The 16,903-nt window shown below is 49.5% G+C and overlaps 1 protein-coding gene across 2 annotated transcripts in view; it reads left to right on the top strand.

Annotated features, from left to right (window-relative positions):
- Positions 1–16,903, top strand: part of ZBTB16 (zinc finger and BTB domain containing 16) — a 72,066-nt gene that overhangs the window by 20,035 nt on the left and 35,128 nt on the right. For both annotated transcript variants that reach the window (XM_042882337.1, XM_042882336.1), the window contains exon 3: positions 14,863–14,960. In XM_042882337.1, the coding sequence (XP_042738271.1) occupies positions 14,863–14,960 (98 nt within the window). The remainder of the gene's footprint in view (positions 1–14,862; positions 14,961–16,903) is intronic.

Here is a 16,903-nt window from a genome sequence, read left to right as displayed (position 1 = left end):
GAAAGCGTCATAACTCGAGAGCGGGGTGTTTCCAGGAGTCGGGCTTAATTAATAGGCAAATGCTCGCCGCACTTTGTTGTTTATTGCTGCGCTCCAGAAACGTGAGCATTTTTGTTAGCTGCCTGCCTTTGTGTTGTACAACACAAACCCCTCTGCTTTCCCTGTGTTTTACAAAGGGAAATAAGAAGGACTGTGGGTTTTGTGCCTTGTTTTCGTGCTGGATCACCCTGTGGTTTCTCTTAAGCCCTCTGGCAGTGTTTTCTCGTTTCCCAGCTCGGGGCAATGCTGTGGTTTTGGCATCCCTCTGCCCCGCACAGAGCAGGCATTGGGCCCGTTGGTTACCTGTAGAGCTGCTTGTGGGCAGGATGATGGCCCATCCCTTCTGTGCCCTTGGGGCAGTGCACGGTTGGATGCTGTCCATTGGTGCACCTTTTGGGGAGCAAAGAGGAGATAAAGGTGTAAAAATGGCAAAGCCTGGGGCTTCGTGCCAACGCTTTAATCATGGTTAAGAGCAAAACGTATTGCACTCTGACTTGTGTGTTTCACAGCGACTCCGTGGCAGGGGCAAGCATCGGCACTGTCTGGTTTCATTTGTAGAGACAGGATTGGAGGGTAAAACGTGCAGTGGGATGTGTGCTGCATGGGGAGCAAAGCACGTGAGGGCACCCCAAAACCCCATCACGGAAAGGGCAGAGCGGTGGGACTGGGGACTGCTATCAGACATAGAGAGCTTGGGGAAATTCTATCTGGCTTGGAGGCATCCTTGCCAAACCTGGACCGAGCGTGCCAGGTGGTGACAGGGAAGCTTTTAATAACCCCAGTCCCAGCGCTGGGGCTGGGTGTGGGGGGAGGCAGCGTGCTGTTCCCTCTGCCCCCAGGACGTAGGTTCTAATCTCGCCATGATTGAGCTGATTTCGTTTTATAGATTGGAATTTCACCGTGATAGGAACGGATGAGCCTAATGTGAAAAATCTACTTAATAAAAAGCCTCATTACCTGATGCTGAGGGGCTGCGAAAGCAAAAGCGAGCGGCGTACGGAGCGCCCCGGGTGCATTTCATCCTTCCTGAAGGAAAACTGGGACTAAAAAGTTTTCTGCAGGAAAAACCGAATTCTGCCGTCTCATTTTTACGCATGCTGTGCTTAAATATTAACACCAATTGAGCAAATTGCCTTTTAACTGCCTTTATTTGCTTTCATTAACAGTATAATTTAAAAGCTCCAGAATTTGCATGGAACCTGTTGTGCATGTTGGGGAGGGGGGTGAAACCGTTCATAAATTAATTAATGGTGAGAAAGCCTCTTCTGAGAGGTCACAGAGCACAAGGGCAGCGGTGCTGTCCCGGCAGAGCACACCGTGTGCTCTTGGCTGCAGAGAGCTGTGTCATCTCTTGGCGAACGGGGAAGATATCTGTTTATTTTTAAGCGGAACATCTTTTCAGCTAAGTAAAACTCATTATGCTGAGCCGAAGGCGATCCTGTGGGTGTTGGCGTAGCAGGGGTGGAACTGATGCCAGGATGCGCCGAGGAGGTTCCTCCAGGTTCACCAAAAAAGTGGGGATAAAAGGAAGAAGCACCGACTTGTTCTTGTCCCCCTCTTTGCTGTCCCCATCCCCATCTGCACAGCCCTGGCGTGAGCCGCCGACCTCGGTGTTCTTCCAGTGAGTGACATCTGCCCGCATTGTTCCTCCATGAGATTACTCGAAATATGCTAAAAGTTTCCAGCATGATTTCACTGCATCGCTCGCTTCCTTCTGTACAGATGTTTTTGTGGTTTTGGAACCAGGGCCAAATCAAACATTATGAATGAGATACAGAGACCACCGTGTGCCACGGGATATTGACAGCTCCTCTGGGAGTTGGTTTCTACGAGCTATTCTGACACCTCCGGATTCGATAGCATTACCCAAAAAGTGTGTTTTACTTAGGAGAGTTTCGCTATCAGATGGACTTTCTGATGGACTCGTTCCAAGCATTCGCCTTCCCATTCATTCCTGCTGTCAGTCACGGCCGCTGCCCTGCACCAACAATGCGCCTTTCTCTCCCGCGCCGCACGCGCCTCTTTTTTTTCTCTATTTTTTTTTTTGGCCGTAGGAAAAATATTTTCAGAAATCACGCTTATGAAACGCTGATAATAAGCATTTTGTTTCTCTCCACCTCGGGAACTTGTTTGGAAAAACGTGAGGTTTGTGGCTGCAGATCTTGCCCAAGTAGCCCTGATAAAAGTGCTCGTTGTTCTCAGTTTTCTCTCCAACCTGGCGCTCCTGGCCATCCTCCTTTTTGCCATCTTGGAGCATTCATTGGCTGCTGCCAGGGGGACCCTCAGCATTTTAAAGAGGAGAGGAAGGATGGGGCGAAGCGCTGATTTCTGCACAACACTTCTGTTCCAGGCATCTGGTCCTGAAAATGTTGGAATATGTTTCTAGCTTCTGCTTTCACACAGGGGGAACAGCTGATATCTCCTTAAAAAAAAGCCAGAAGGATTAAGGTTACAAAGCTGGCTGCAAGCTGCATGTGGGGCTTTGGCTTCTCCCAGTTGTGGCCGGGAGTTGGGTTGAGTGGCCTGAAGTTGGGGCTGCGTCACTGGGATTTGGGTTGGGTGACTGGGGGTGGCATTGGGTGTCTGGGGGTTGTGTTGGGTGACAATGTGCTTGGCCATAGGTGGGCTCCCAGTGCACCATGCCAGCCAGGATGGTGCCCCGTAGTGTGCACTGATCCCTCCTGCTGCCACCCCCCTCTCTCCAGGCAGTTCAGGTTCTTGCCAGCTGAGCACGGTTCAGGAGCATTAATTTACTAGCTCATCGCCTGGCTTCTAATTGGACGTAATTAGTTCTTTGTCAGCCTTTCGAACTTGTGAGGTGATGAAAGGGAGTCAGGTGAAGGCAGCAGTGGGTAGGGCAGCAGGGGGCTGTGCTGCCCCATGGGGCTGCCTGTACCCCAGTGTACCCTCTGTTGCTTTTTGTCTTCTTGCTCCAGCATGGGGCTTCTCCAGACCTGCCAGGCAGGGTCAGCAGACCCTCTCCTTGTCTACTTATTTCTCACTGAAGTATGAGCTCTGGCTCTTTTTTGGAAGTGAGTAATTCTGGTTGCATCATGGATCAGCTTTGCCCTGATTATTTAAGGAATGACTGGGAATTGTGGTTCTGGTTTTGTGGCATTTTGGAACAATTTGCAATCCTGCTTCTGTTGGTCTGTGCGGACAGAGTATTTCCAGCCCAGATTCCTTAAGCAGATGTGGAAACTAAGTTCAATGCGTTGTGGTTGGGCTGTGGGGCTTTCTTGCATGGGTATAAAGGGCAGTGTTCCCCACTTCAACTTCTACATAACTGATCTGCTGGAAAATAGGGGTCTCGGTGGGGCAAGAGGAACACAAGCAAGAGCTCTGAAAGCTTTGGGTTTCCTCCCCCATGCCCAGCGCTGGGACCAGTGAGGGCTCTGCAGAGGGATGCTGCCAGCCCTCCTTCTGGCAGGAATTGTGGTTTCACCTCCCTCCTCTTGTTTGAAGGCACGCCACAAAAGGATAGGGAAGAAAAAATTAATTCATTCCCCAGCAAAACCGAACTGCGGCTGAGAGGAGCCTTTCTGGGGAAGCCTTGCAGGTCTCTGTGTTTTAAGTCTGTCTGAAGGTATCTATCTCTTTGGGACTGTCTGAAGAAAGGCTGTGTAACAGCCAAGTATTAAGGTTTCATTAATCAAAGACACTTCCACTGCCCCTTTACAGAAACACAACTGCTTTGGCTGTCCTTTGCTGACAGCTTGCTAATTCATCTTCCTAGGGAAGGGGGGAGGGAGGGAACCTGCTGCTATCTACTGCTGCAAAAACTTCAGCAATTGCTGTGCTGGGTGCTGAGAGGCTGAGTGGATGTGTTTGTTTTAGAAGTTTAGCCTCTGTGCTTCGGGTGGTTTTCCATGGACTTGAGTGTTACGCATTGGCCCCTGCACCTGTGAAGCACCCCTGTGTATAAATGGAGAGGTCTGCTTATTTGCAGAAGACATTTTTGCCAGAAGACCCTATGGGGGTGAGGCTGGACCTTGGGTGAGAGGTTGGGGGGGGGGTGGCTGAAGAGTCTTCTGAAGGAATGAAATTTCGGCATCTTTCCTTCTAGCTGCAAAAAAAAAAAATAAAAAAAATATGTTTTGGAGTCCCTAATAATAACAAAGTGTTTTCATCAAAGTGCTTTCTTCGTATATGTGCTGACATCTGGAGAGCAGAGATAGATATTTTCCTTAAGACTGTATTTTCAACCCGTGAGCTCTTCCCTTGCTGTTAATTAATCCTTTGTAGTTTAGTGACTGATGAAATCATGACTCTATGAAATTTTAATCCTTGCGCTGTATAGACACAACTGACATTATCAGAGGACCCCAGGTGTGTTCTTGAAATTAGTTTGTTGAATCTATTGCATATTTGATTACCTTATAAAAATCCCCAGGATCTGGGCCATGCGTTTGAAAGAACGCGCTTCCCTGTAATTTCTGTGTGTCTGTAGTGAATGTGTGAAGGTTGCAGCCTGGCTGCTGCCAAGGGAGGGGAGCAGGGGGCAGAAAACAATGACATGGGATGCATTGGGGATGGATGGTGGCTTGGGGTGGGAGGACATCAGCATCTCTGCAATGAGGCGAGCTGCTGGGAAACGCACGTTTCCCTGTCGTGCCGGAGCAGCTGAGCTTGTGATGGATTTATTTCATCCAGCACGACTGACCCCAGAGGAGCTGGCAGTGGGGAGGGGGGCACGAGCGCTGCTGTGAGCTGATGGGGTGAGAAGTGGGGTACCCCTGGTGCTGACACACTGCCAGCCGTGTCCCCGTGGGTTGGGTCTGGTGGCTGCACCATCTGCATGGGGAATGGAACTATAAAAAACACCGCCCGCCCCTCACATTCCATTCTTGGTGAAGTCTCCCCTTTGTTTCAGCCATGCTCAGCATCCTCTCGTTTTCTTCACTCTCTCTTTCCGTCCTGTTTCTGGCTCGCTGTGGAGTTGGGCCATCTCATCCCCAGGCACTGGCATGGTGCTGCCATGGCAGGATGGATCCCACGGGGTCCATTCAGCATCAGATGGGGGGTGTCAGCCTTGTGCCTGTGGGCAGCCCGGGACCAGTCTGTGTGCATCACACAAGCAGGACAAGCTCTTGTGTATAATTAATGGCACTAAGCATCTGAAGTCATGCCAGAACCATTACCTTCTGCCTCTGAAGTGGGACATCTGGGCAATTAGGAGCTGCGGGGCTCTTATTTAAGGAGCCCTGCGCTCTCCTGGCTGCTTTGCCAAAACCTGAAGTACTTGCAGGCTTCACGTACAAGCTGGGCTTCCAGCCTCTGTCTCCAGAAGTCCAGAGCTTCCCCAGCAGCCTGGTCCCAAGGCACAGCACTGCTTGGAACAGCCTTGCTTAGCGTGTCCCCGTGTTCCAGCACTCCTGGTTGAAAGCAGTGGAAGGACAAACCTAGCACTTCACAACTTGCAGGCTGCTCCAATGGGATCCATGCTGCTAGGGAGACCAGATGATGAATATATTTTTAAACTTGGAACCCATGAACCACTTATTATTTCTGAATTAGGAATCAAAACATGTGAATAATCACTCCGTTGCTGCAGCAGATGTATTCAGCTTTAAGGTCACTTTGCTTTTTTGTTGTTGTTGAAATTCTGTATTTTTAAAAATAAGTTCCTCTGGTTCTCTCTTTGACATCTCTGACATCCATGTCATGTTTGCTCAACTTACGAGTCAAAACAAGTGTTATGCCAAGCGCAGCGCTGCAGGGTCAGTGTAACCCATGCAAGCAAACACTATTCTTTTATTTTTCAATACATCAGTGTCACTGGATGCCCGAAGAATATGGACGATGGTTTTGGACTGCCAAATTAGCATTGGCTATTCTAAGCAGGGCTCTGTGAATCAGGATGCATTAACCCATCGGTGCTCGCACGCTCAGCCTGCTGGTGCCCAGGAATTGCTTTATGCCCACAGTCCAGGGCTTTGCTGCAACAGCCATGGGCAGTGATTGGGCTGGGGATGGATCCCCGTGGCAGTGCTTGGCACAGGGGTTGGTGTTATTCCATCAGTTTGTAAAACCCAAGAACAGGCAGGGAGGTATTGGATTTTCAAGGTGAATATCACCAAGTGCCAAGTGCAGCTAACGCGAGCATGGAAAAGTACTCAGAGCTCAAAATGGGGTTGATCTCCAATTTCAAATCCTTTAGCAGTTGGATGGAGACTTGGGTGCCTTTTCTAATGTTTTGGCGTTGCTCTGAGGTGCTGTCAGAGTGGTACGATGGAGATCATACAATCATTGAGGTTGGAAAACACCTCATCCAGCCCCACCATGCCCACTAACTGTGTCCCTGCTGGTGGCATGGCCCTGTTAAGCAGTAGGGCTGCTTCAACCACTTGTGACTTTCGTGCCCTTGGTGACATGCAGGAGTCACATCCAAAGCGTCATTCCAGAACACACGAGGAGATAAATGAAATATCTTTAGTCCTCTGCTCTGTTGCCTGTTTTCCTTTGTCCTCTGGTGTGGGTTCATAGGACTGGAAGTCCCCAGGAGGCAGCAGGGTGGATAAAGGTGCTGCTGCGTGTGCTGTCTTGGGCGCACAGCGTGCTGGGACAGTCCCTTCCCTTCCACAGCACTTTAGCACATGCAGGATTTAAAAAAAGAAAGGCAGGCAGCACGCTTTGAGCATCTTTTGGTTTGTTGGGTTGTGTTTTTTTTCATGTAAGATGAGGCAAAGCAGGAGGGATCTGTTTCTCAACTTCTTGAGACAGAAGAGGAAGTGTCGGCGTGTTGGTGTGATGAGGTCAGCGTCCTCTTGAAGCTGCAATGATGAGTTTCTTCATCACAAATATCACACGGGCACTGGGTTTTAGTGCCCTGTATTGATAGCTCTCTCCTCTGCCCACCCCCTTATTTCCTTCTTTATTAATTTAGAAATAGTAAAATCTTTATTTCCCGCGCCCATGAGGTTTTATTTAGAAGTGCAATGGCGGTTTGAGGGCAACTTTTTTTTTTTTTTTCTGCTTTTTAAATCTGTTAAACCAAGAGGAAGGACTCTGCTCCCTTCCCCCCTTTCCTTACACCCTTAATAGCTCTTTCTGCTATTTTAATCTGCTGTGTTTGGAGATGAGGGCCCTGGCAGCATTGCAGCGGTGCCATCGGCTCCAGCCGGCACGCGGTTGGATGTCATTGAGCTGAGCTGCAGATGTAACACTCTGATCTGAGGTGCATGCACTTGCTTTCTCCTTATCACCAGCTGTAAGCAGCCATTGGCTGCTGCCTCCACTTCTGCATCACTGCTGCCCATGGGTGCGTGCCCCCATCCTTCACAGATTGCTTTCTATTTAGGCAAGCTTGGTGAGCCAAGCTGGCACCATGCTCTCCCTGTGCGGTTATCGTTGCATCCCCGGCCTCCTTCCTTATCTCTGCTCCCAATTTCATTCCCTTTTCTATTTGCAGCCAATATAGAATGTGGGTTTTGTTGCCTGCGATCCACCTGGTGACCTTGGTTCTCCACGAGGTCCCTGCTGTAAATGAGATGTGGCATCGCCGTGTGGATCCTGATAAAATATATCAGCAGATTAATTGATTTTCATATTGATTTGCTGGGGCAAGAGGGGTGCAGGTGAAAAAAACAAGCATCCCCTGATGGTCTCCTGCACCAAAGCCATCGCCCAGTGCTCTCAGGGATGCAATGGAGCCGTGGGGTGGGCACGGTGCTGGTGGGGCAGGATTGGTGCTGAGAAGCAAAGGGGGAATTTGGGGCCAGGAGGCACATCTGGCACGCTGTGAGCTCAGCTGCGTGTGCACTGACAGGTGATTGGTGTTATTAGGATAAGTGAGCTCACCCCACGGAGATATTGCTGGTGCTCTCGGCGAGGAGCACGAAGGAATGCGAGTGAACCTGTTATGGAATTGCTGGTTTGTTTTTTTTCTTCCGAGTTATTTAACCTGATTTCATTTGGGATGCTGAGCCACGCCGGTCCTGTGCCGTCCACCTTGCGCTTTATGTGCGTTGTTTGCAGCAGGAAGGGAACACAGCAGCCGACGGTTCCGCATCTGATGGAACAACGTATTTATAGCCTGATATAAATAAAATCAGAAGGTTCCTATAAAACTCTGTTATTACTGCAGTACAAAGTTAGAAATGCTTGAGGTTTCTGCTGCTTGGCTCTCACATACGGCAATGAATATTTTATAGGAAAGGAAATACTTAGTGTCTGAATCTTTTTATAGTGCTGCTACTTACAGGGGTGGTAACCTTCCAGCTCTCACGCGCAATTGCAGCAGCTCCTCCGCCTCTCACAGCGCCGTGCACAGGGCTGTGAGATGCTGCTGCCGTGCTCCAGTCCGGACACGTGCACTGAGCACCAGGGAAATGCATGAGGTGCTGAGGTTCAGTGCTTTGGGCACGGCACTGGGATTTCTGACTGTTGCACAGACGAAGCATAAGGAGCATCTGTGAAATGCAGAAGGGTGGATTTCTTTCTGTGCTTTTTCTCTTTCAAGTCAGTGCAAGACTCTTAACGTTGTGTTAATGTGTATTTTTACTTTGCTTTTAGTGCAGTAGGTCTCTGAGATGTCACTGATGCATCCTGATCTCTCCGTGGTGTTTGCAGCAGTAAGATGAGAGGGAACAGCACCGAGTTGCACCAGGGGAGGCTCAGGTGGGATATTAGGGAAAACTTCTTCTCTGAAAGAGCGATCGTTGGCACAGGCTGCCCAAGGAGATGGTGGGGTCACCATCCCTGGAGGTGCTCAGGAGCCATGGAGATGTGGCCCTGAGGGACACGGTTTAGTGATGTTATTGGTGGATGGTTGGACTGGGTGATCTTAGAGGTCTTTTCCAACCTTTGTGATTCCATGATTTCGTAGTGTCCATGTGATTTTCAGTGAGCTGGCTGCCCCATCAGTGTCTTTATGCATAGCATCACATCTGTTTTGCTCAGCCCTGGGACATCTATGGGGAGAAGCTACCGCATGCTGCCATCTCCTTGGTTTTTTTCTCATTTTCTACTTTCTCTGCCCAGCACAAGGCACAACAGCCAACCTGCTCCTCCAGAGCGCGTGCGCCTGGCGCAGTGTTTATTGCTGAGAAGTTATTGTTGCCAGCTGACCTCTGCAGCGGCCGAGATGGAGGAAACTGATGCAGCTTTTCATTGCAGAGGGACGCTGGCAAGGTTGCTGGAGCAATCAATCCTGGGCCAGGGGTTTTACTGGGGAAGTCTCTGGGCGCAGCCCTAGAATCGAGGAGACCCAAAGCGAAGGGCTTTGCCCCCGTGCCACTCTGTTTTTCCCCATGGAGAGTCAGATGTGACGGAAAGCTCTGCGTGCAAATATCAGAGGGGACAAGCAGCTGCTGGGGCTGCTCTGCTGACAGCGGGTCGGGGCAAGGCTGTGCGCCCTGCAGAGTGGGAAGCAAGCGCTTAACCTTGCTGTGTGTGTCACCTCGCCTTTATTTATTAGCCGGGCTCCAGCAGCGTTTCCTGGCGCTCCGCAGAGCCCCGCGCCGGGGCTGTTTGTGCCGATGGATGTGTGTGTCTATTTCCATCTTGGAGGTGACCCTGGGAGCCCTGGCTGCATGTCAGCGAGCGCATGGGGCTGGGGCTGGAGCTTTGCTCTCCATTCAACAGGTATTTAGCAAAACTCCATGCTGCTGCAGCCTTTCCTTGCCAGTGAGGCTTTTTTTTTTTCCCTTCTTCCCTGCCTTTCCCCGGTAGCCGTGCGTCCTGCCAAGTCTGTGCACAAGCCTTGAAATGACAAAGTACCCTTTAGTTAATTGCACAACGGATCGCCTAGAGTTAAAAGTTCTGATTTATATGACTATAGCTCTAACTGCTCAATAACACAGGCCTGTAATCTACTTTCATTTCAAACAGAACTGTGATTTATGGGGCAGCATGCCGCTTTAGCTCAGAAATGAGGTGTTCAACATATGCTCTGTTGACATAAATTTGGAATTTATCGCTCTTGTCAAAACTGCCTGTTGGACAAAGGTGCGTATTAAGGCAATAAATGGCTCAGAATAGTTTTCTGTCAAATTTCCTAACCATTGTATTCAGTCTATTTGAGGGAAAAAATATATACTTAAAAGTAATCAAATGTCCCAAATTCATGCATGTCGCTCTGAGAGGAAGGGGCTGCAGGGTGAGGGGAGAGCTTTCCCTGCATTGGGTTCTGTGGGGAGGGGGGCTGTGTTTTGGGGAGGCGGAGGGGGGCTGCTGGGGAAGGGAAGCGTATCAAAGCGAAATGGAAGGGGATGGGTTTTGTGTAGCGGTGCCATGGTGGGGTGGGGACGCAGGCTGCCCCACGTCCCCTTTGCCACCAGCCCCATCCTTTTCACACAAAGCACCCCGTGGGGAAACCTCATAATTTTTACACCGCGCGGTCTCGACTGGCCGAGCCTGGAATTACTGTCCCTTTGAAGTGCTTTTTGCGGGGCATTTACGGGCCTTTTTAATTGCCTGCAGCTTGTGAGGGGCCTGCCTGCATCCCAGCTTTTGTCCGGCTGCGCTCCCCCAGGGGGGGTCCCGCTGCCCCTTGGCACGCGGCTGCACGTGGGGCAGCCCCACAGCCTCCTGCCATCCATCCCCTGCATCATCCAGCGTCACCTCCTCACCTGGAAACCGCAGCTTCCGCTATTTATCCTAACAGTAATTAAAGAGAAAACTATCTTAGAAAAATAGCTTTGAAATATCACCCGGTGAGGGCAGGTGTTCCGGAGGTGCTGGGCTTCTTTTCTATTAAAGGGAAAAAAAAGAGAAAAGGAGCTTTTCCCAATTGTCATCGCTCTCGTTCCCGTGAGCATCCTCCTGGTTAATATGCTTGGGAGCGCACGGAATAAAATTTCAGCATCAATAATAAAGTGGAGTTTATCTTTTTGTACTTAAGTTTGGGCATCGCTTCTCAGTGGTGTACTTCAATATACTTCCTCCCCCCCCCCTTTTTTAGGCACAACTTCAGTAAAACAGCACAAACACATATTGATCTTTCCCCTCAGATCTTAACAGCCTGAGCAGCTGTAATACCTTGCTTACATCTGCCAGGTTTTTTTTTGTGCAGTTTTGCAACATCTCCTTAATCCAGTGAGCATAAATAGAACATTTCAATCATATTTTGCTACCAGGAACCCGGCAGATAAAGCGCTTTAAGACCTTGTTGAAAGAGCCTGTATAAGATTGCGAGCGATAAGATCGTCCTATAAGCAGCCGCCAAATGAAAAACTTTTGTTCCCACTGAAATTTGTTGATAAAGATATTGAAAATAAATTACTCGGCGAGAACTTGAGCGCTTTAAAACAATAAGCAGGTTATGTAACGACTGGAAAAATCAGCGCCCAAGTTTGATGGCAGATGCAGATTTCCAGGAGCTGCGGCACCCGTGAGATTAATGGGCTCTTTTGTTGGCCGTGGCACCCAGCCCCGCTGTTTTTCTCTGTTTTGCTGCTTTTGCTGGAAGAGGTGGGAAGGAAGTCTTATAAATTTATGAGTGCTTGTCGAGTTTTGCACTGGGCGTTGTTGTCTGTGTTATGGTGAGATGGGTGAGGATGGGCGCAGAGCGCAGTGGGGATCCATGCGGTGCCCATTGGTGCCTTTATGCAGGAGGAGCAACGCTGTGGGGGTCTCTGAGCATCACTCCTGTCCCGTGAGCATCCCTGCTGTCCCACCCTGCTCATCCCATACCCCCTCACCTCCAGACCTGCTCTGAGCATGGCTGCCTCCAAAGCGGGTCCCACTGCATTTTGGCACAGCGCACGTTCAGCTCTTCCCATCTCGACATTTTGTTCCAAAAAAAAAGAAGATAATATTTCTGTTGGCTAAAAACTAAAAAGTTTGATGGCTCTTCTTGTTGGTTTGTGATTTGTTGGGTTGTTTTTCCGTTTTGTTTTTGCTTTTGTGTGCATTGAAGATAAGGAGCTCTCTGGCAGTGCTCAGCAGAAAACACTGCCTGTGTCTCCATGCTGGCATTGGCCCTTAAGGACGAACAGAGACTGTGGTGGGGGGTTGAGGGGACAGCACAGGGCTGGGGGAGATGTGGTCACTGAGGTCTGGCAAGAGTTTGTCTTCACTTACAGAGTGACACCCATAGAAAAGCAACAGTAGAAAATGGCCGTTGTATCCTTGAAACAGAATTGGAGAGTGGTTTGATTTGGAGGGGACCTTCAGGGGCCGCCTGGTGCCGCTCCCTGCAGCGCACAGGGACACCCACAGCTCAGCAGTGCTCACAGCCCCGTCCAGCCTGACCTTGGCTGTCTGCAGGGACGGGGCACCACCGCCTCTCTGGGCAACCTGTGCCAGCGCCTCACCGCCCTCAATGAAAAAGACTTGCTTGGATGCAGTCAGTCTCGTTAGATATAATACTTATTTCTCAAAGCTAAGTGTTTGTTGTTCTCAAGACAGCTTGAAAAGAATTAAAAAAAAATCCAAACCAGAGCTATGCATTTCTTAAGGCTCCCTTAAAAACCACCAAAGTTTTACTTGAGCTAATTAACCAACTCTATTTTAATTCACTGAGAACGCTTTCTAGCCCCAGAGAGGTGAGAGCTGCAACTTTGGCTGTGCTCTCCCCAGCAAAAGGGTTTGAACCTATAGGTGCAGAACTCAGCTCAGCCTGAACCGCAGAAGTGTGACAGGCATGTCCATAATTAAAAATGCAAAATTAGAAGATTGTCACTTATTTAGCTGACTTCTTGGCAGTAGAAGTCTGTCGGGAGGCTTGTGTTTTATTTATTTTTGCAAGGCAGATAAATCCTTTGGATTCTAAACTGCCTTGGCCTGAATTCGTGCATGACTCTTAATCCTTTGCTATGACACAGTGAATTCAGGACAAGCTTGATTAATAATTATATTCTGCAGAAAAGTTGAGGGTTGAAACAAACTTGCTCTACAGCTTTTCACTGCCTTCTCTTTCTTTGGGAGTTTCTGCTCAGTGCTGGGTGTCTCTCTGTAGCCCAGCATTCCCAATGCTGCAGTTCAGCATCCTTGGGTCTCCTCATTACTGGGCAGTTGTGGGGCTGGCTGCCTTGCACGCGACCTGAAGGAGCCATCTGTGACAGCCACGATGGGAGGTGACTTTCTTGCAGAGTGCACTGCACTGCTGTGTTGTCTCGAAGCAAGTCGTGGGCTTTCCTTCCTGGTGCAAGCTTGGGAAGCACATCTCGGGGCTCTTTAGTGACACGGTTTTCTTTAATTTCTAAGATGAATTAATGCCATTGTGCTGATTAGGTACTAAAAAAAAAAAACAACCTCTCTCTAAGAGTGGTGCTTTAAGATATTTAATTTCCTTTGGTCTTCTTAACAGATTAAGCATCTGTAATGTTGACAAATATTTAGACGCAATCATTTTGCATTGAGAAATGCAAAGGAGTTTCATTCCGCGTGCAAATGCAGTGATTGAGTTCTTTGAGCAGGCGAAAAACAAGGAGGGGGGGAGAAACTCCACGCCAATTCTTTCATCAATGCCTTTGACCGTGGGTGCTATCCTGACACCCAGACCATTGGGAACGGAGGTGAGGACAAAGCTGTGCACAACGGACACTGCTCGGAGCTGGGCTGCGTCCAATATTCACCATCCAGACCCATACAAGACCATTTCTGTTTTGTGGTTGGCAACAGCACAATAAAAATATACTTGTCTTGTTGCAAAGCAGTGATAAATGGTGGATTCGATCAGAGGTTGGCGTGTAGCTGTTTGGTGTGGTACTTCTCCAACGCACACAAATGCTTCTCTGTTTATGGAATCTGATTTTGAAATGTTGCATGTGCTGCTGCTCTCACGAACTCTTCCCTGCCACCAGTATGAAAAGTTTGTGTTAGATGAGGTGTGTCCCTTAGGCAAAAGCCAACAAACTTGGCTTGAAGCATTTGTTACTTGGGGATGGTATTTTTTAATGCTTCTGTCAGTTGCAAAGCTGCACTTGTTTGCAAAAGCCTGAGCTTATCAATGGTGTGCACCTCCTTGCAATGTGGGGCACAAGGTCTTGTGGGTTGCAGTTCTGGTTGTGCAATTTGGCAGAGGCAGGTGTTGTTTTATACACCAAGACGTGGTGAGGGGCACATTTCCCATTGGCTGGCTGATGGTTAATTTTTTGTGTTGTGATTGTAACAGGCTGCATCTGGGTAGGAACTGAGATTTGATAACAGATGTGTCCAGGCAACCTCTTAGAGTTACACTGCTTTGTCTTAAAGGGCACAACACATAGGAAGGAGTTTACCAGAAGATACTGTATGTAGACATCAGGAATGGCTGGTGGATACGAACACATATCCCACATTCAGTGCTGAGAAACATAGGATCTTACACAGTATCTTGGGTTGGAAAGGCCCTTAAAGATCATGGAACTATGGAATTGTAGAATGGTTTGGATTAGAAGGGGCCTTGAAGATCATAGGACCATAGAATAGTAGAATAGGCTGGGTTGGGAAGGTCCTTAAAGAGCATATAACCATAGAATTGTGGGGTGGGAAGGTCCTTAAAGGGGATAGAACCATAGAATAGTTGACTTGGGAAGGTCCTTGAAGATCGTATAATCGTAGAATGGTTGGGTTGGAAGGGACCTTACAGCTCCCCCGGCCCCAACCCGTGCCATGGGCTGAGTGCAACCCCTTCAGGTAGCCTGGCCTTGAGCAGTTGCAGGGACGGAGTGCCCACAGCTTCTCTGGACAACAGCTGACGTGGAAGCTCCCATCAGGACCTTTTTAAAACTTGAACCCATTTCTGCTGGCTCCTGGCTGCACGCCTGCATAAAATGTGTAGATTTCATTAAATACTTTGGAAGTTCTCCGGGTTCACATTTGGAACACCGTCTCCCCTTGCACCCTGCCCTCTCCCCAGGCTCCCAGCAGCACTGACCTGTCTGTGTTTTCCCCTAGGAAGCTGCACAGCGGTATGAAGACGTACGGATGCGAGTTGTGTGGGAAGCGGTTTCTGGACAGCTTGCGGCTGCGAATGCACTTACTGGCACACTCAGGTGGGTCGGGTTTGGGGTGCTGGTAGGGATGTGCTCAATGCCCACTTACTGCAAGTTCCTGATGCATGCATTGCACCCAAAGGTGGCCTCATCCCCTTTGCAGCAGCAAAAATGGCAAACGTTTTGTCCAGCACCCATCCCTTGAGATGGGACTTTTTGGTGTTTTGTTTTGGGTTTGTTTTGTTTTTTGTTTTTTTTTTTTCACCTTGTTTTTAAAGTTCGTTTTCAATTCTGTAATTTGGGAAATATTTTCCATGCTGAGCAGCCTGCAATAACAAACTCCGTGCAGTGCTCAGTGCTCTGTGCTGCTGCCAGAGGGCTCAGGCAGCGTCTTTGCTCCCGTGTGCTGGGCACTGCACGCTGATCCTCACGTACAGATACCCGGCGTGGCTTCATTAGCAAAACTGTTGCAGAATTAGGTATTCTCTGTCTAATGAATCTAACTATCGGGTTCAAATTATGTAGGCCCTTTAATTAAATAGATATAGGAAGGCTGGAGCGTTGCGCTGGTGAGGAGGCTTCTGCAAGTCAATTTAGCCTGATGTTCCTGTTGGGCATGCAGCCCCATGTACGGCTAAGGGTTTTATTTAATTAAAACTAAAAAAAAAAAAATGCAGGTGGCCACTGGGATCGTTAGCAGAGATGTGGTGGGATGCTCCAAGGGGAGCAGCGCCGCACACTGGGGTCTCCCAGAGGGATGATGCTGGGGAGCGTGCTTCAAGTTGGTGGCAGAGATCCTGAGCTCGGTCGCTTTACAAAGCAAAATCCCATTCTGCATGGGGCACAGGAGCCGGAGGGGGGGGGCTCAGGGTCGCCCCGGGGCTGCAGGGCACGGACGTCCCCCCCTCCCGCAGCGCTGGCGTGCGCGGCTCGTGTTTGTTACCGCCGCTTTGGCTCTCGTCCCGTCCCTGGCCGGCTGCCAGCCGTGTGGGTACAGTATGTACAGTGCGCGCCGAGCCAAGTTTGTCATCGCACAGGATTAATTTTTTCTCTAATCTGGCAAGGGTTAGGGAGGGGTGGGGGCAGCGGGCAGGGCGAGCTCTCCCAGCGCTCGAAAACAGCCGCGGCGGATTCCAGCGCTGTTATTTATTAAAGCAGGAGACCTTTGCACCTCTCCCCTCGCCTCCCCCCGGCCGGGATGGAGCTCGGCTCTGAGGGGTCGGCTTGTTTTCCTGGTCAGCTTTGCCTTATACACAAGCTGATGATTGAATTGGGAGCATGCCCCAAAGGAGATGGGTGTCCCCCCTTACCCCCCCAAACACCGGTGCCCCCTTTAAAGATTGAAGCAGTGAATATCATTTTTAATTGCAGTTTGCATCTCAAACTTACCTAAGCAAGCGTTTGGGGGAGAAACTTGATGATAAAGGTGCTCTGCAGCTAATGGGCAGATTAGGGAGCACGTCCCCATTGCCCCTGCGCTGCAGACAGACCTCATCCCCTGGCATGGGGTCGTGGGCATCACAGGTGCCGTGGAGCTTTGGTTCTCAAAGAGCTGCATACGTCCTCAGTCATCTCAGTGATCCTATTTTGTCTTTTTGACCAAACTCTTCCCATAGTGGGTCTGAAGAAGCAATGGCCTTCTTCTTGAGCTGAAATGCTCCAGCACAGAAAGGCAGGAAACTGCAGGAGCCCAAATGGACTGTTGCATGTTTTATTCTCATGGCTCTTGAGCACTCTCCTACTTAAGCCCATGCCTTACCCTGTGCCCCAGGGTAAAGGAGAGGGGAGCAGGGTGGTCCTGCAGGGAGAGGGGGTGGGAAGGGGCCAGTGCCATCCTTACATCTGTGTTGTCCTTGTGCTCTGAGCTTGTGGGGCTGCGTGTCTCATGGAAATCCATTTGGTTTCTGGTGAGGGGAGGATGGATAAGTGAATCCAACATGAGTAAATGTAATAATTCTCATCTTTATAAATGTCCAAGCCAGCCCTATGGGGGTTTTGTGGTG

This window comes from Lagopus leucura, unplaced genomic scaffold, assembly GCF_019238085.1.
Source record: "Lagopus leucura isolate 7727_CA_CO unplaced genomic scaffold, USGS_WTPT01 Super-Scaffold_100034, whole genome shotgun sequence".
NCBI lineage: Eukaryota > Metazoa > Chordata > Aves > Galliformes > Phasianidae > Lagopus > Lagopus leucura.
This window is presented reverse-complemented; position numbering and strand designations above follow the sequence as displayed.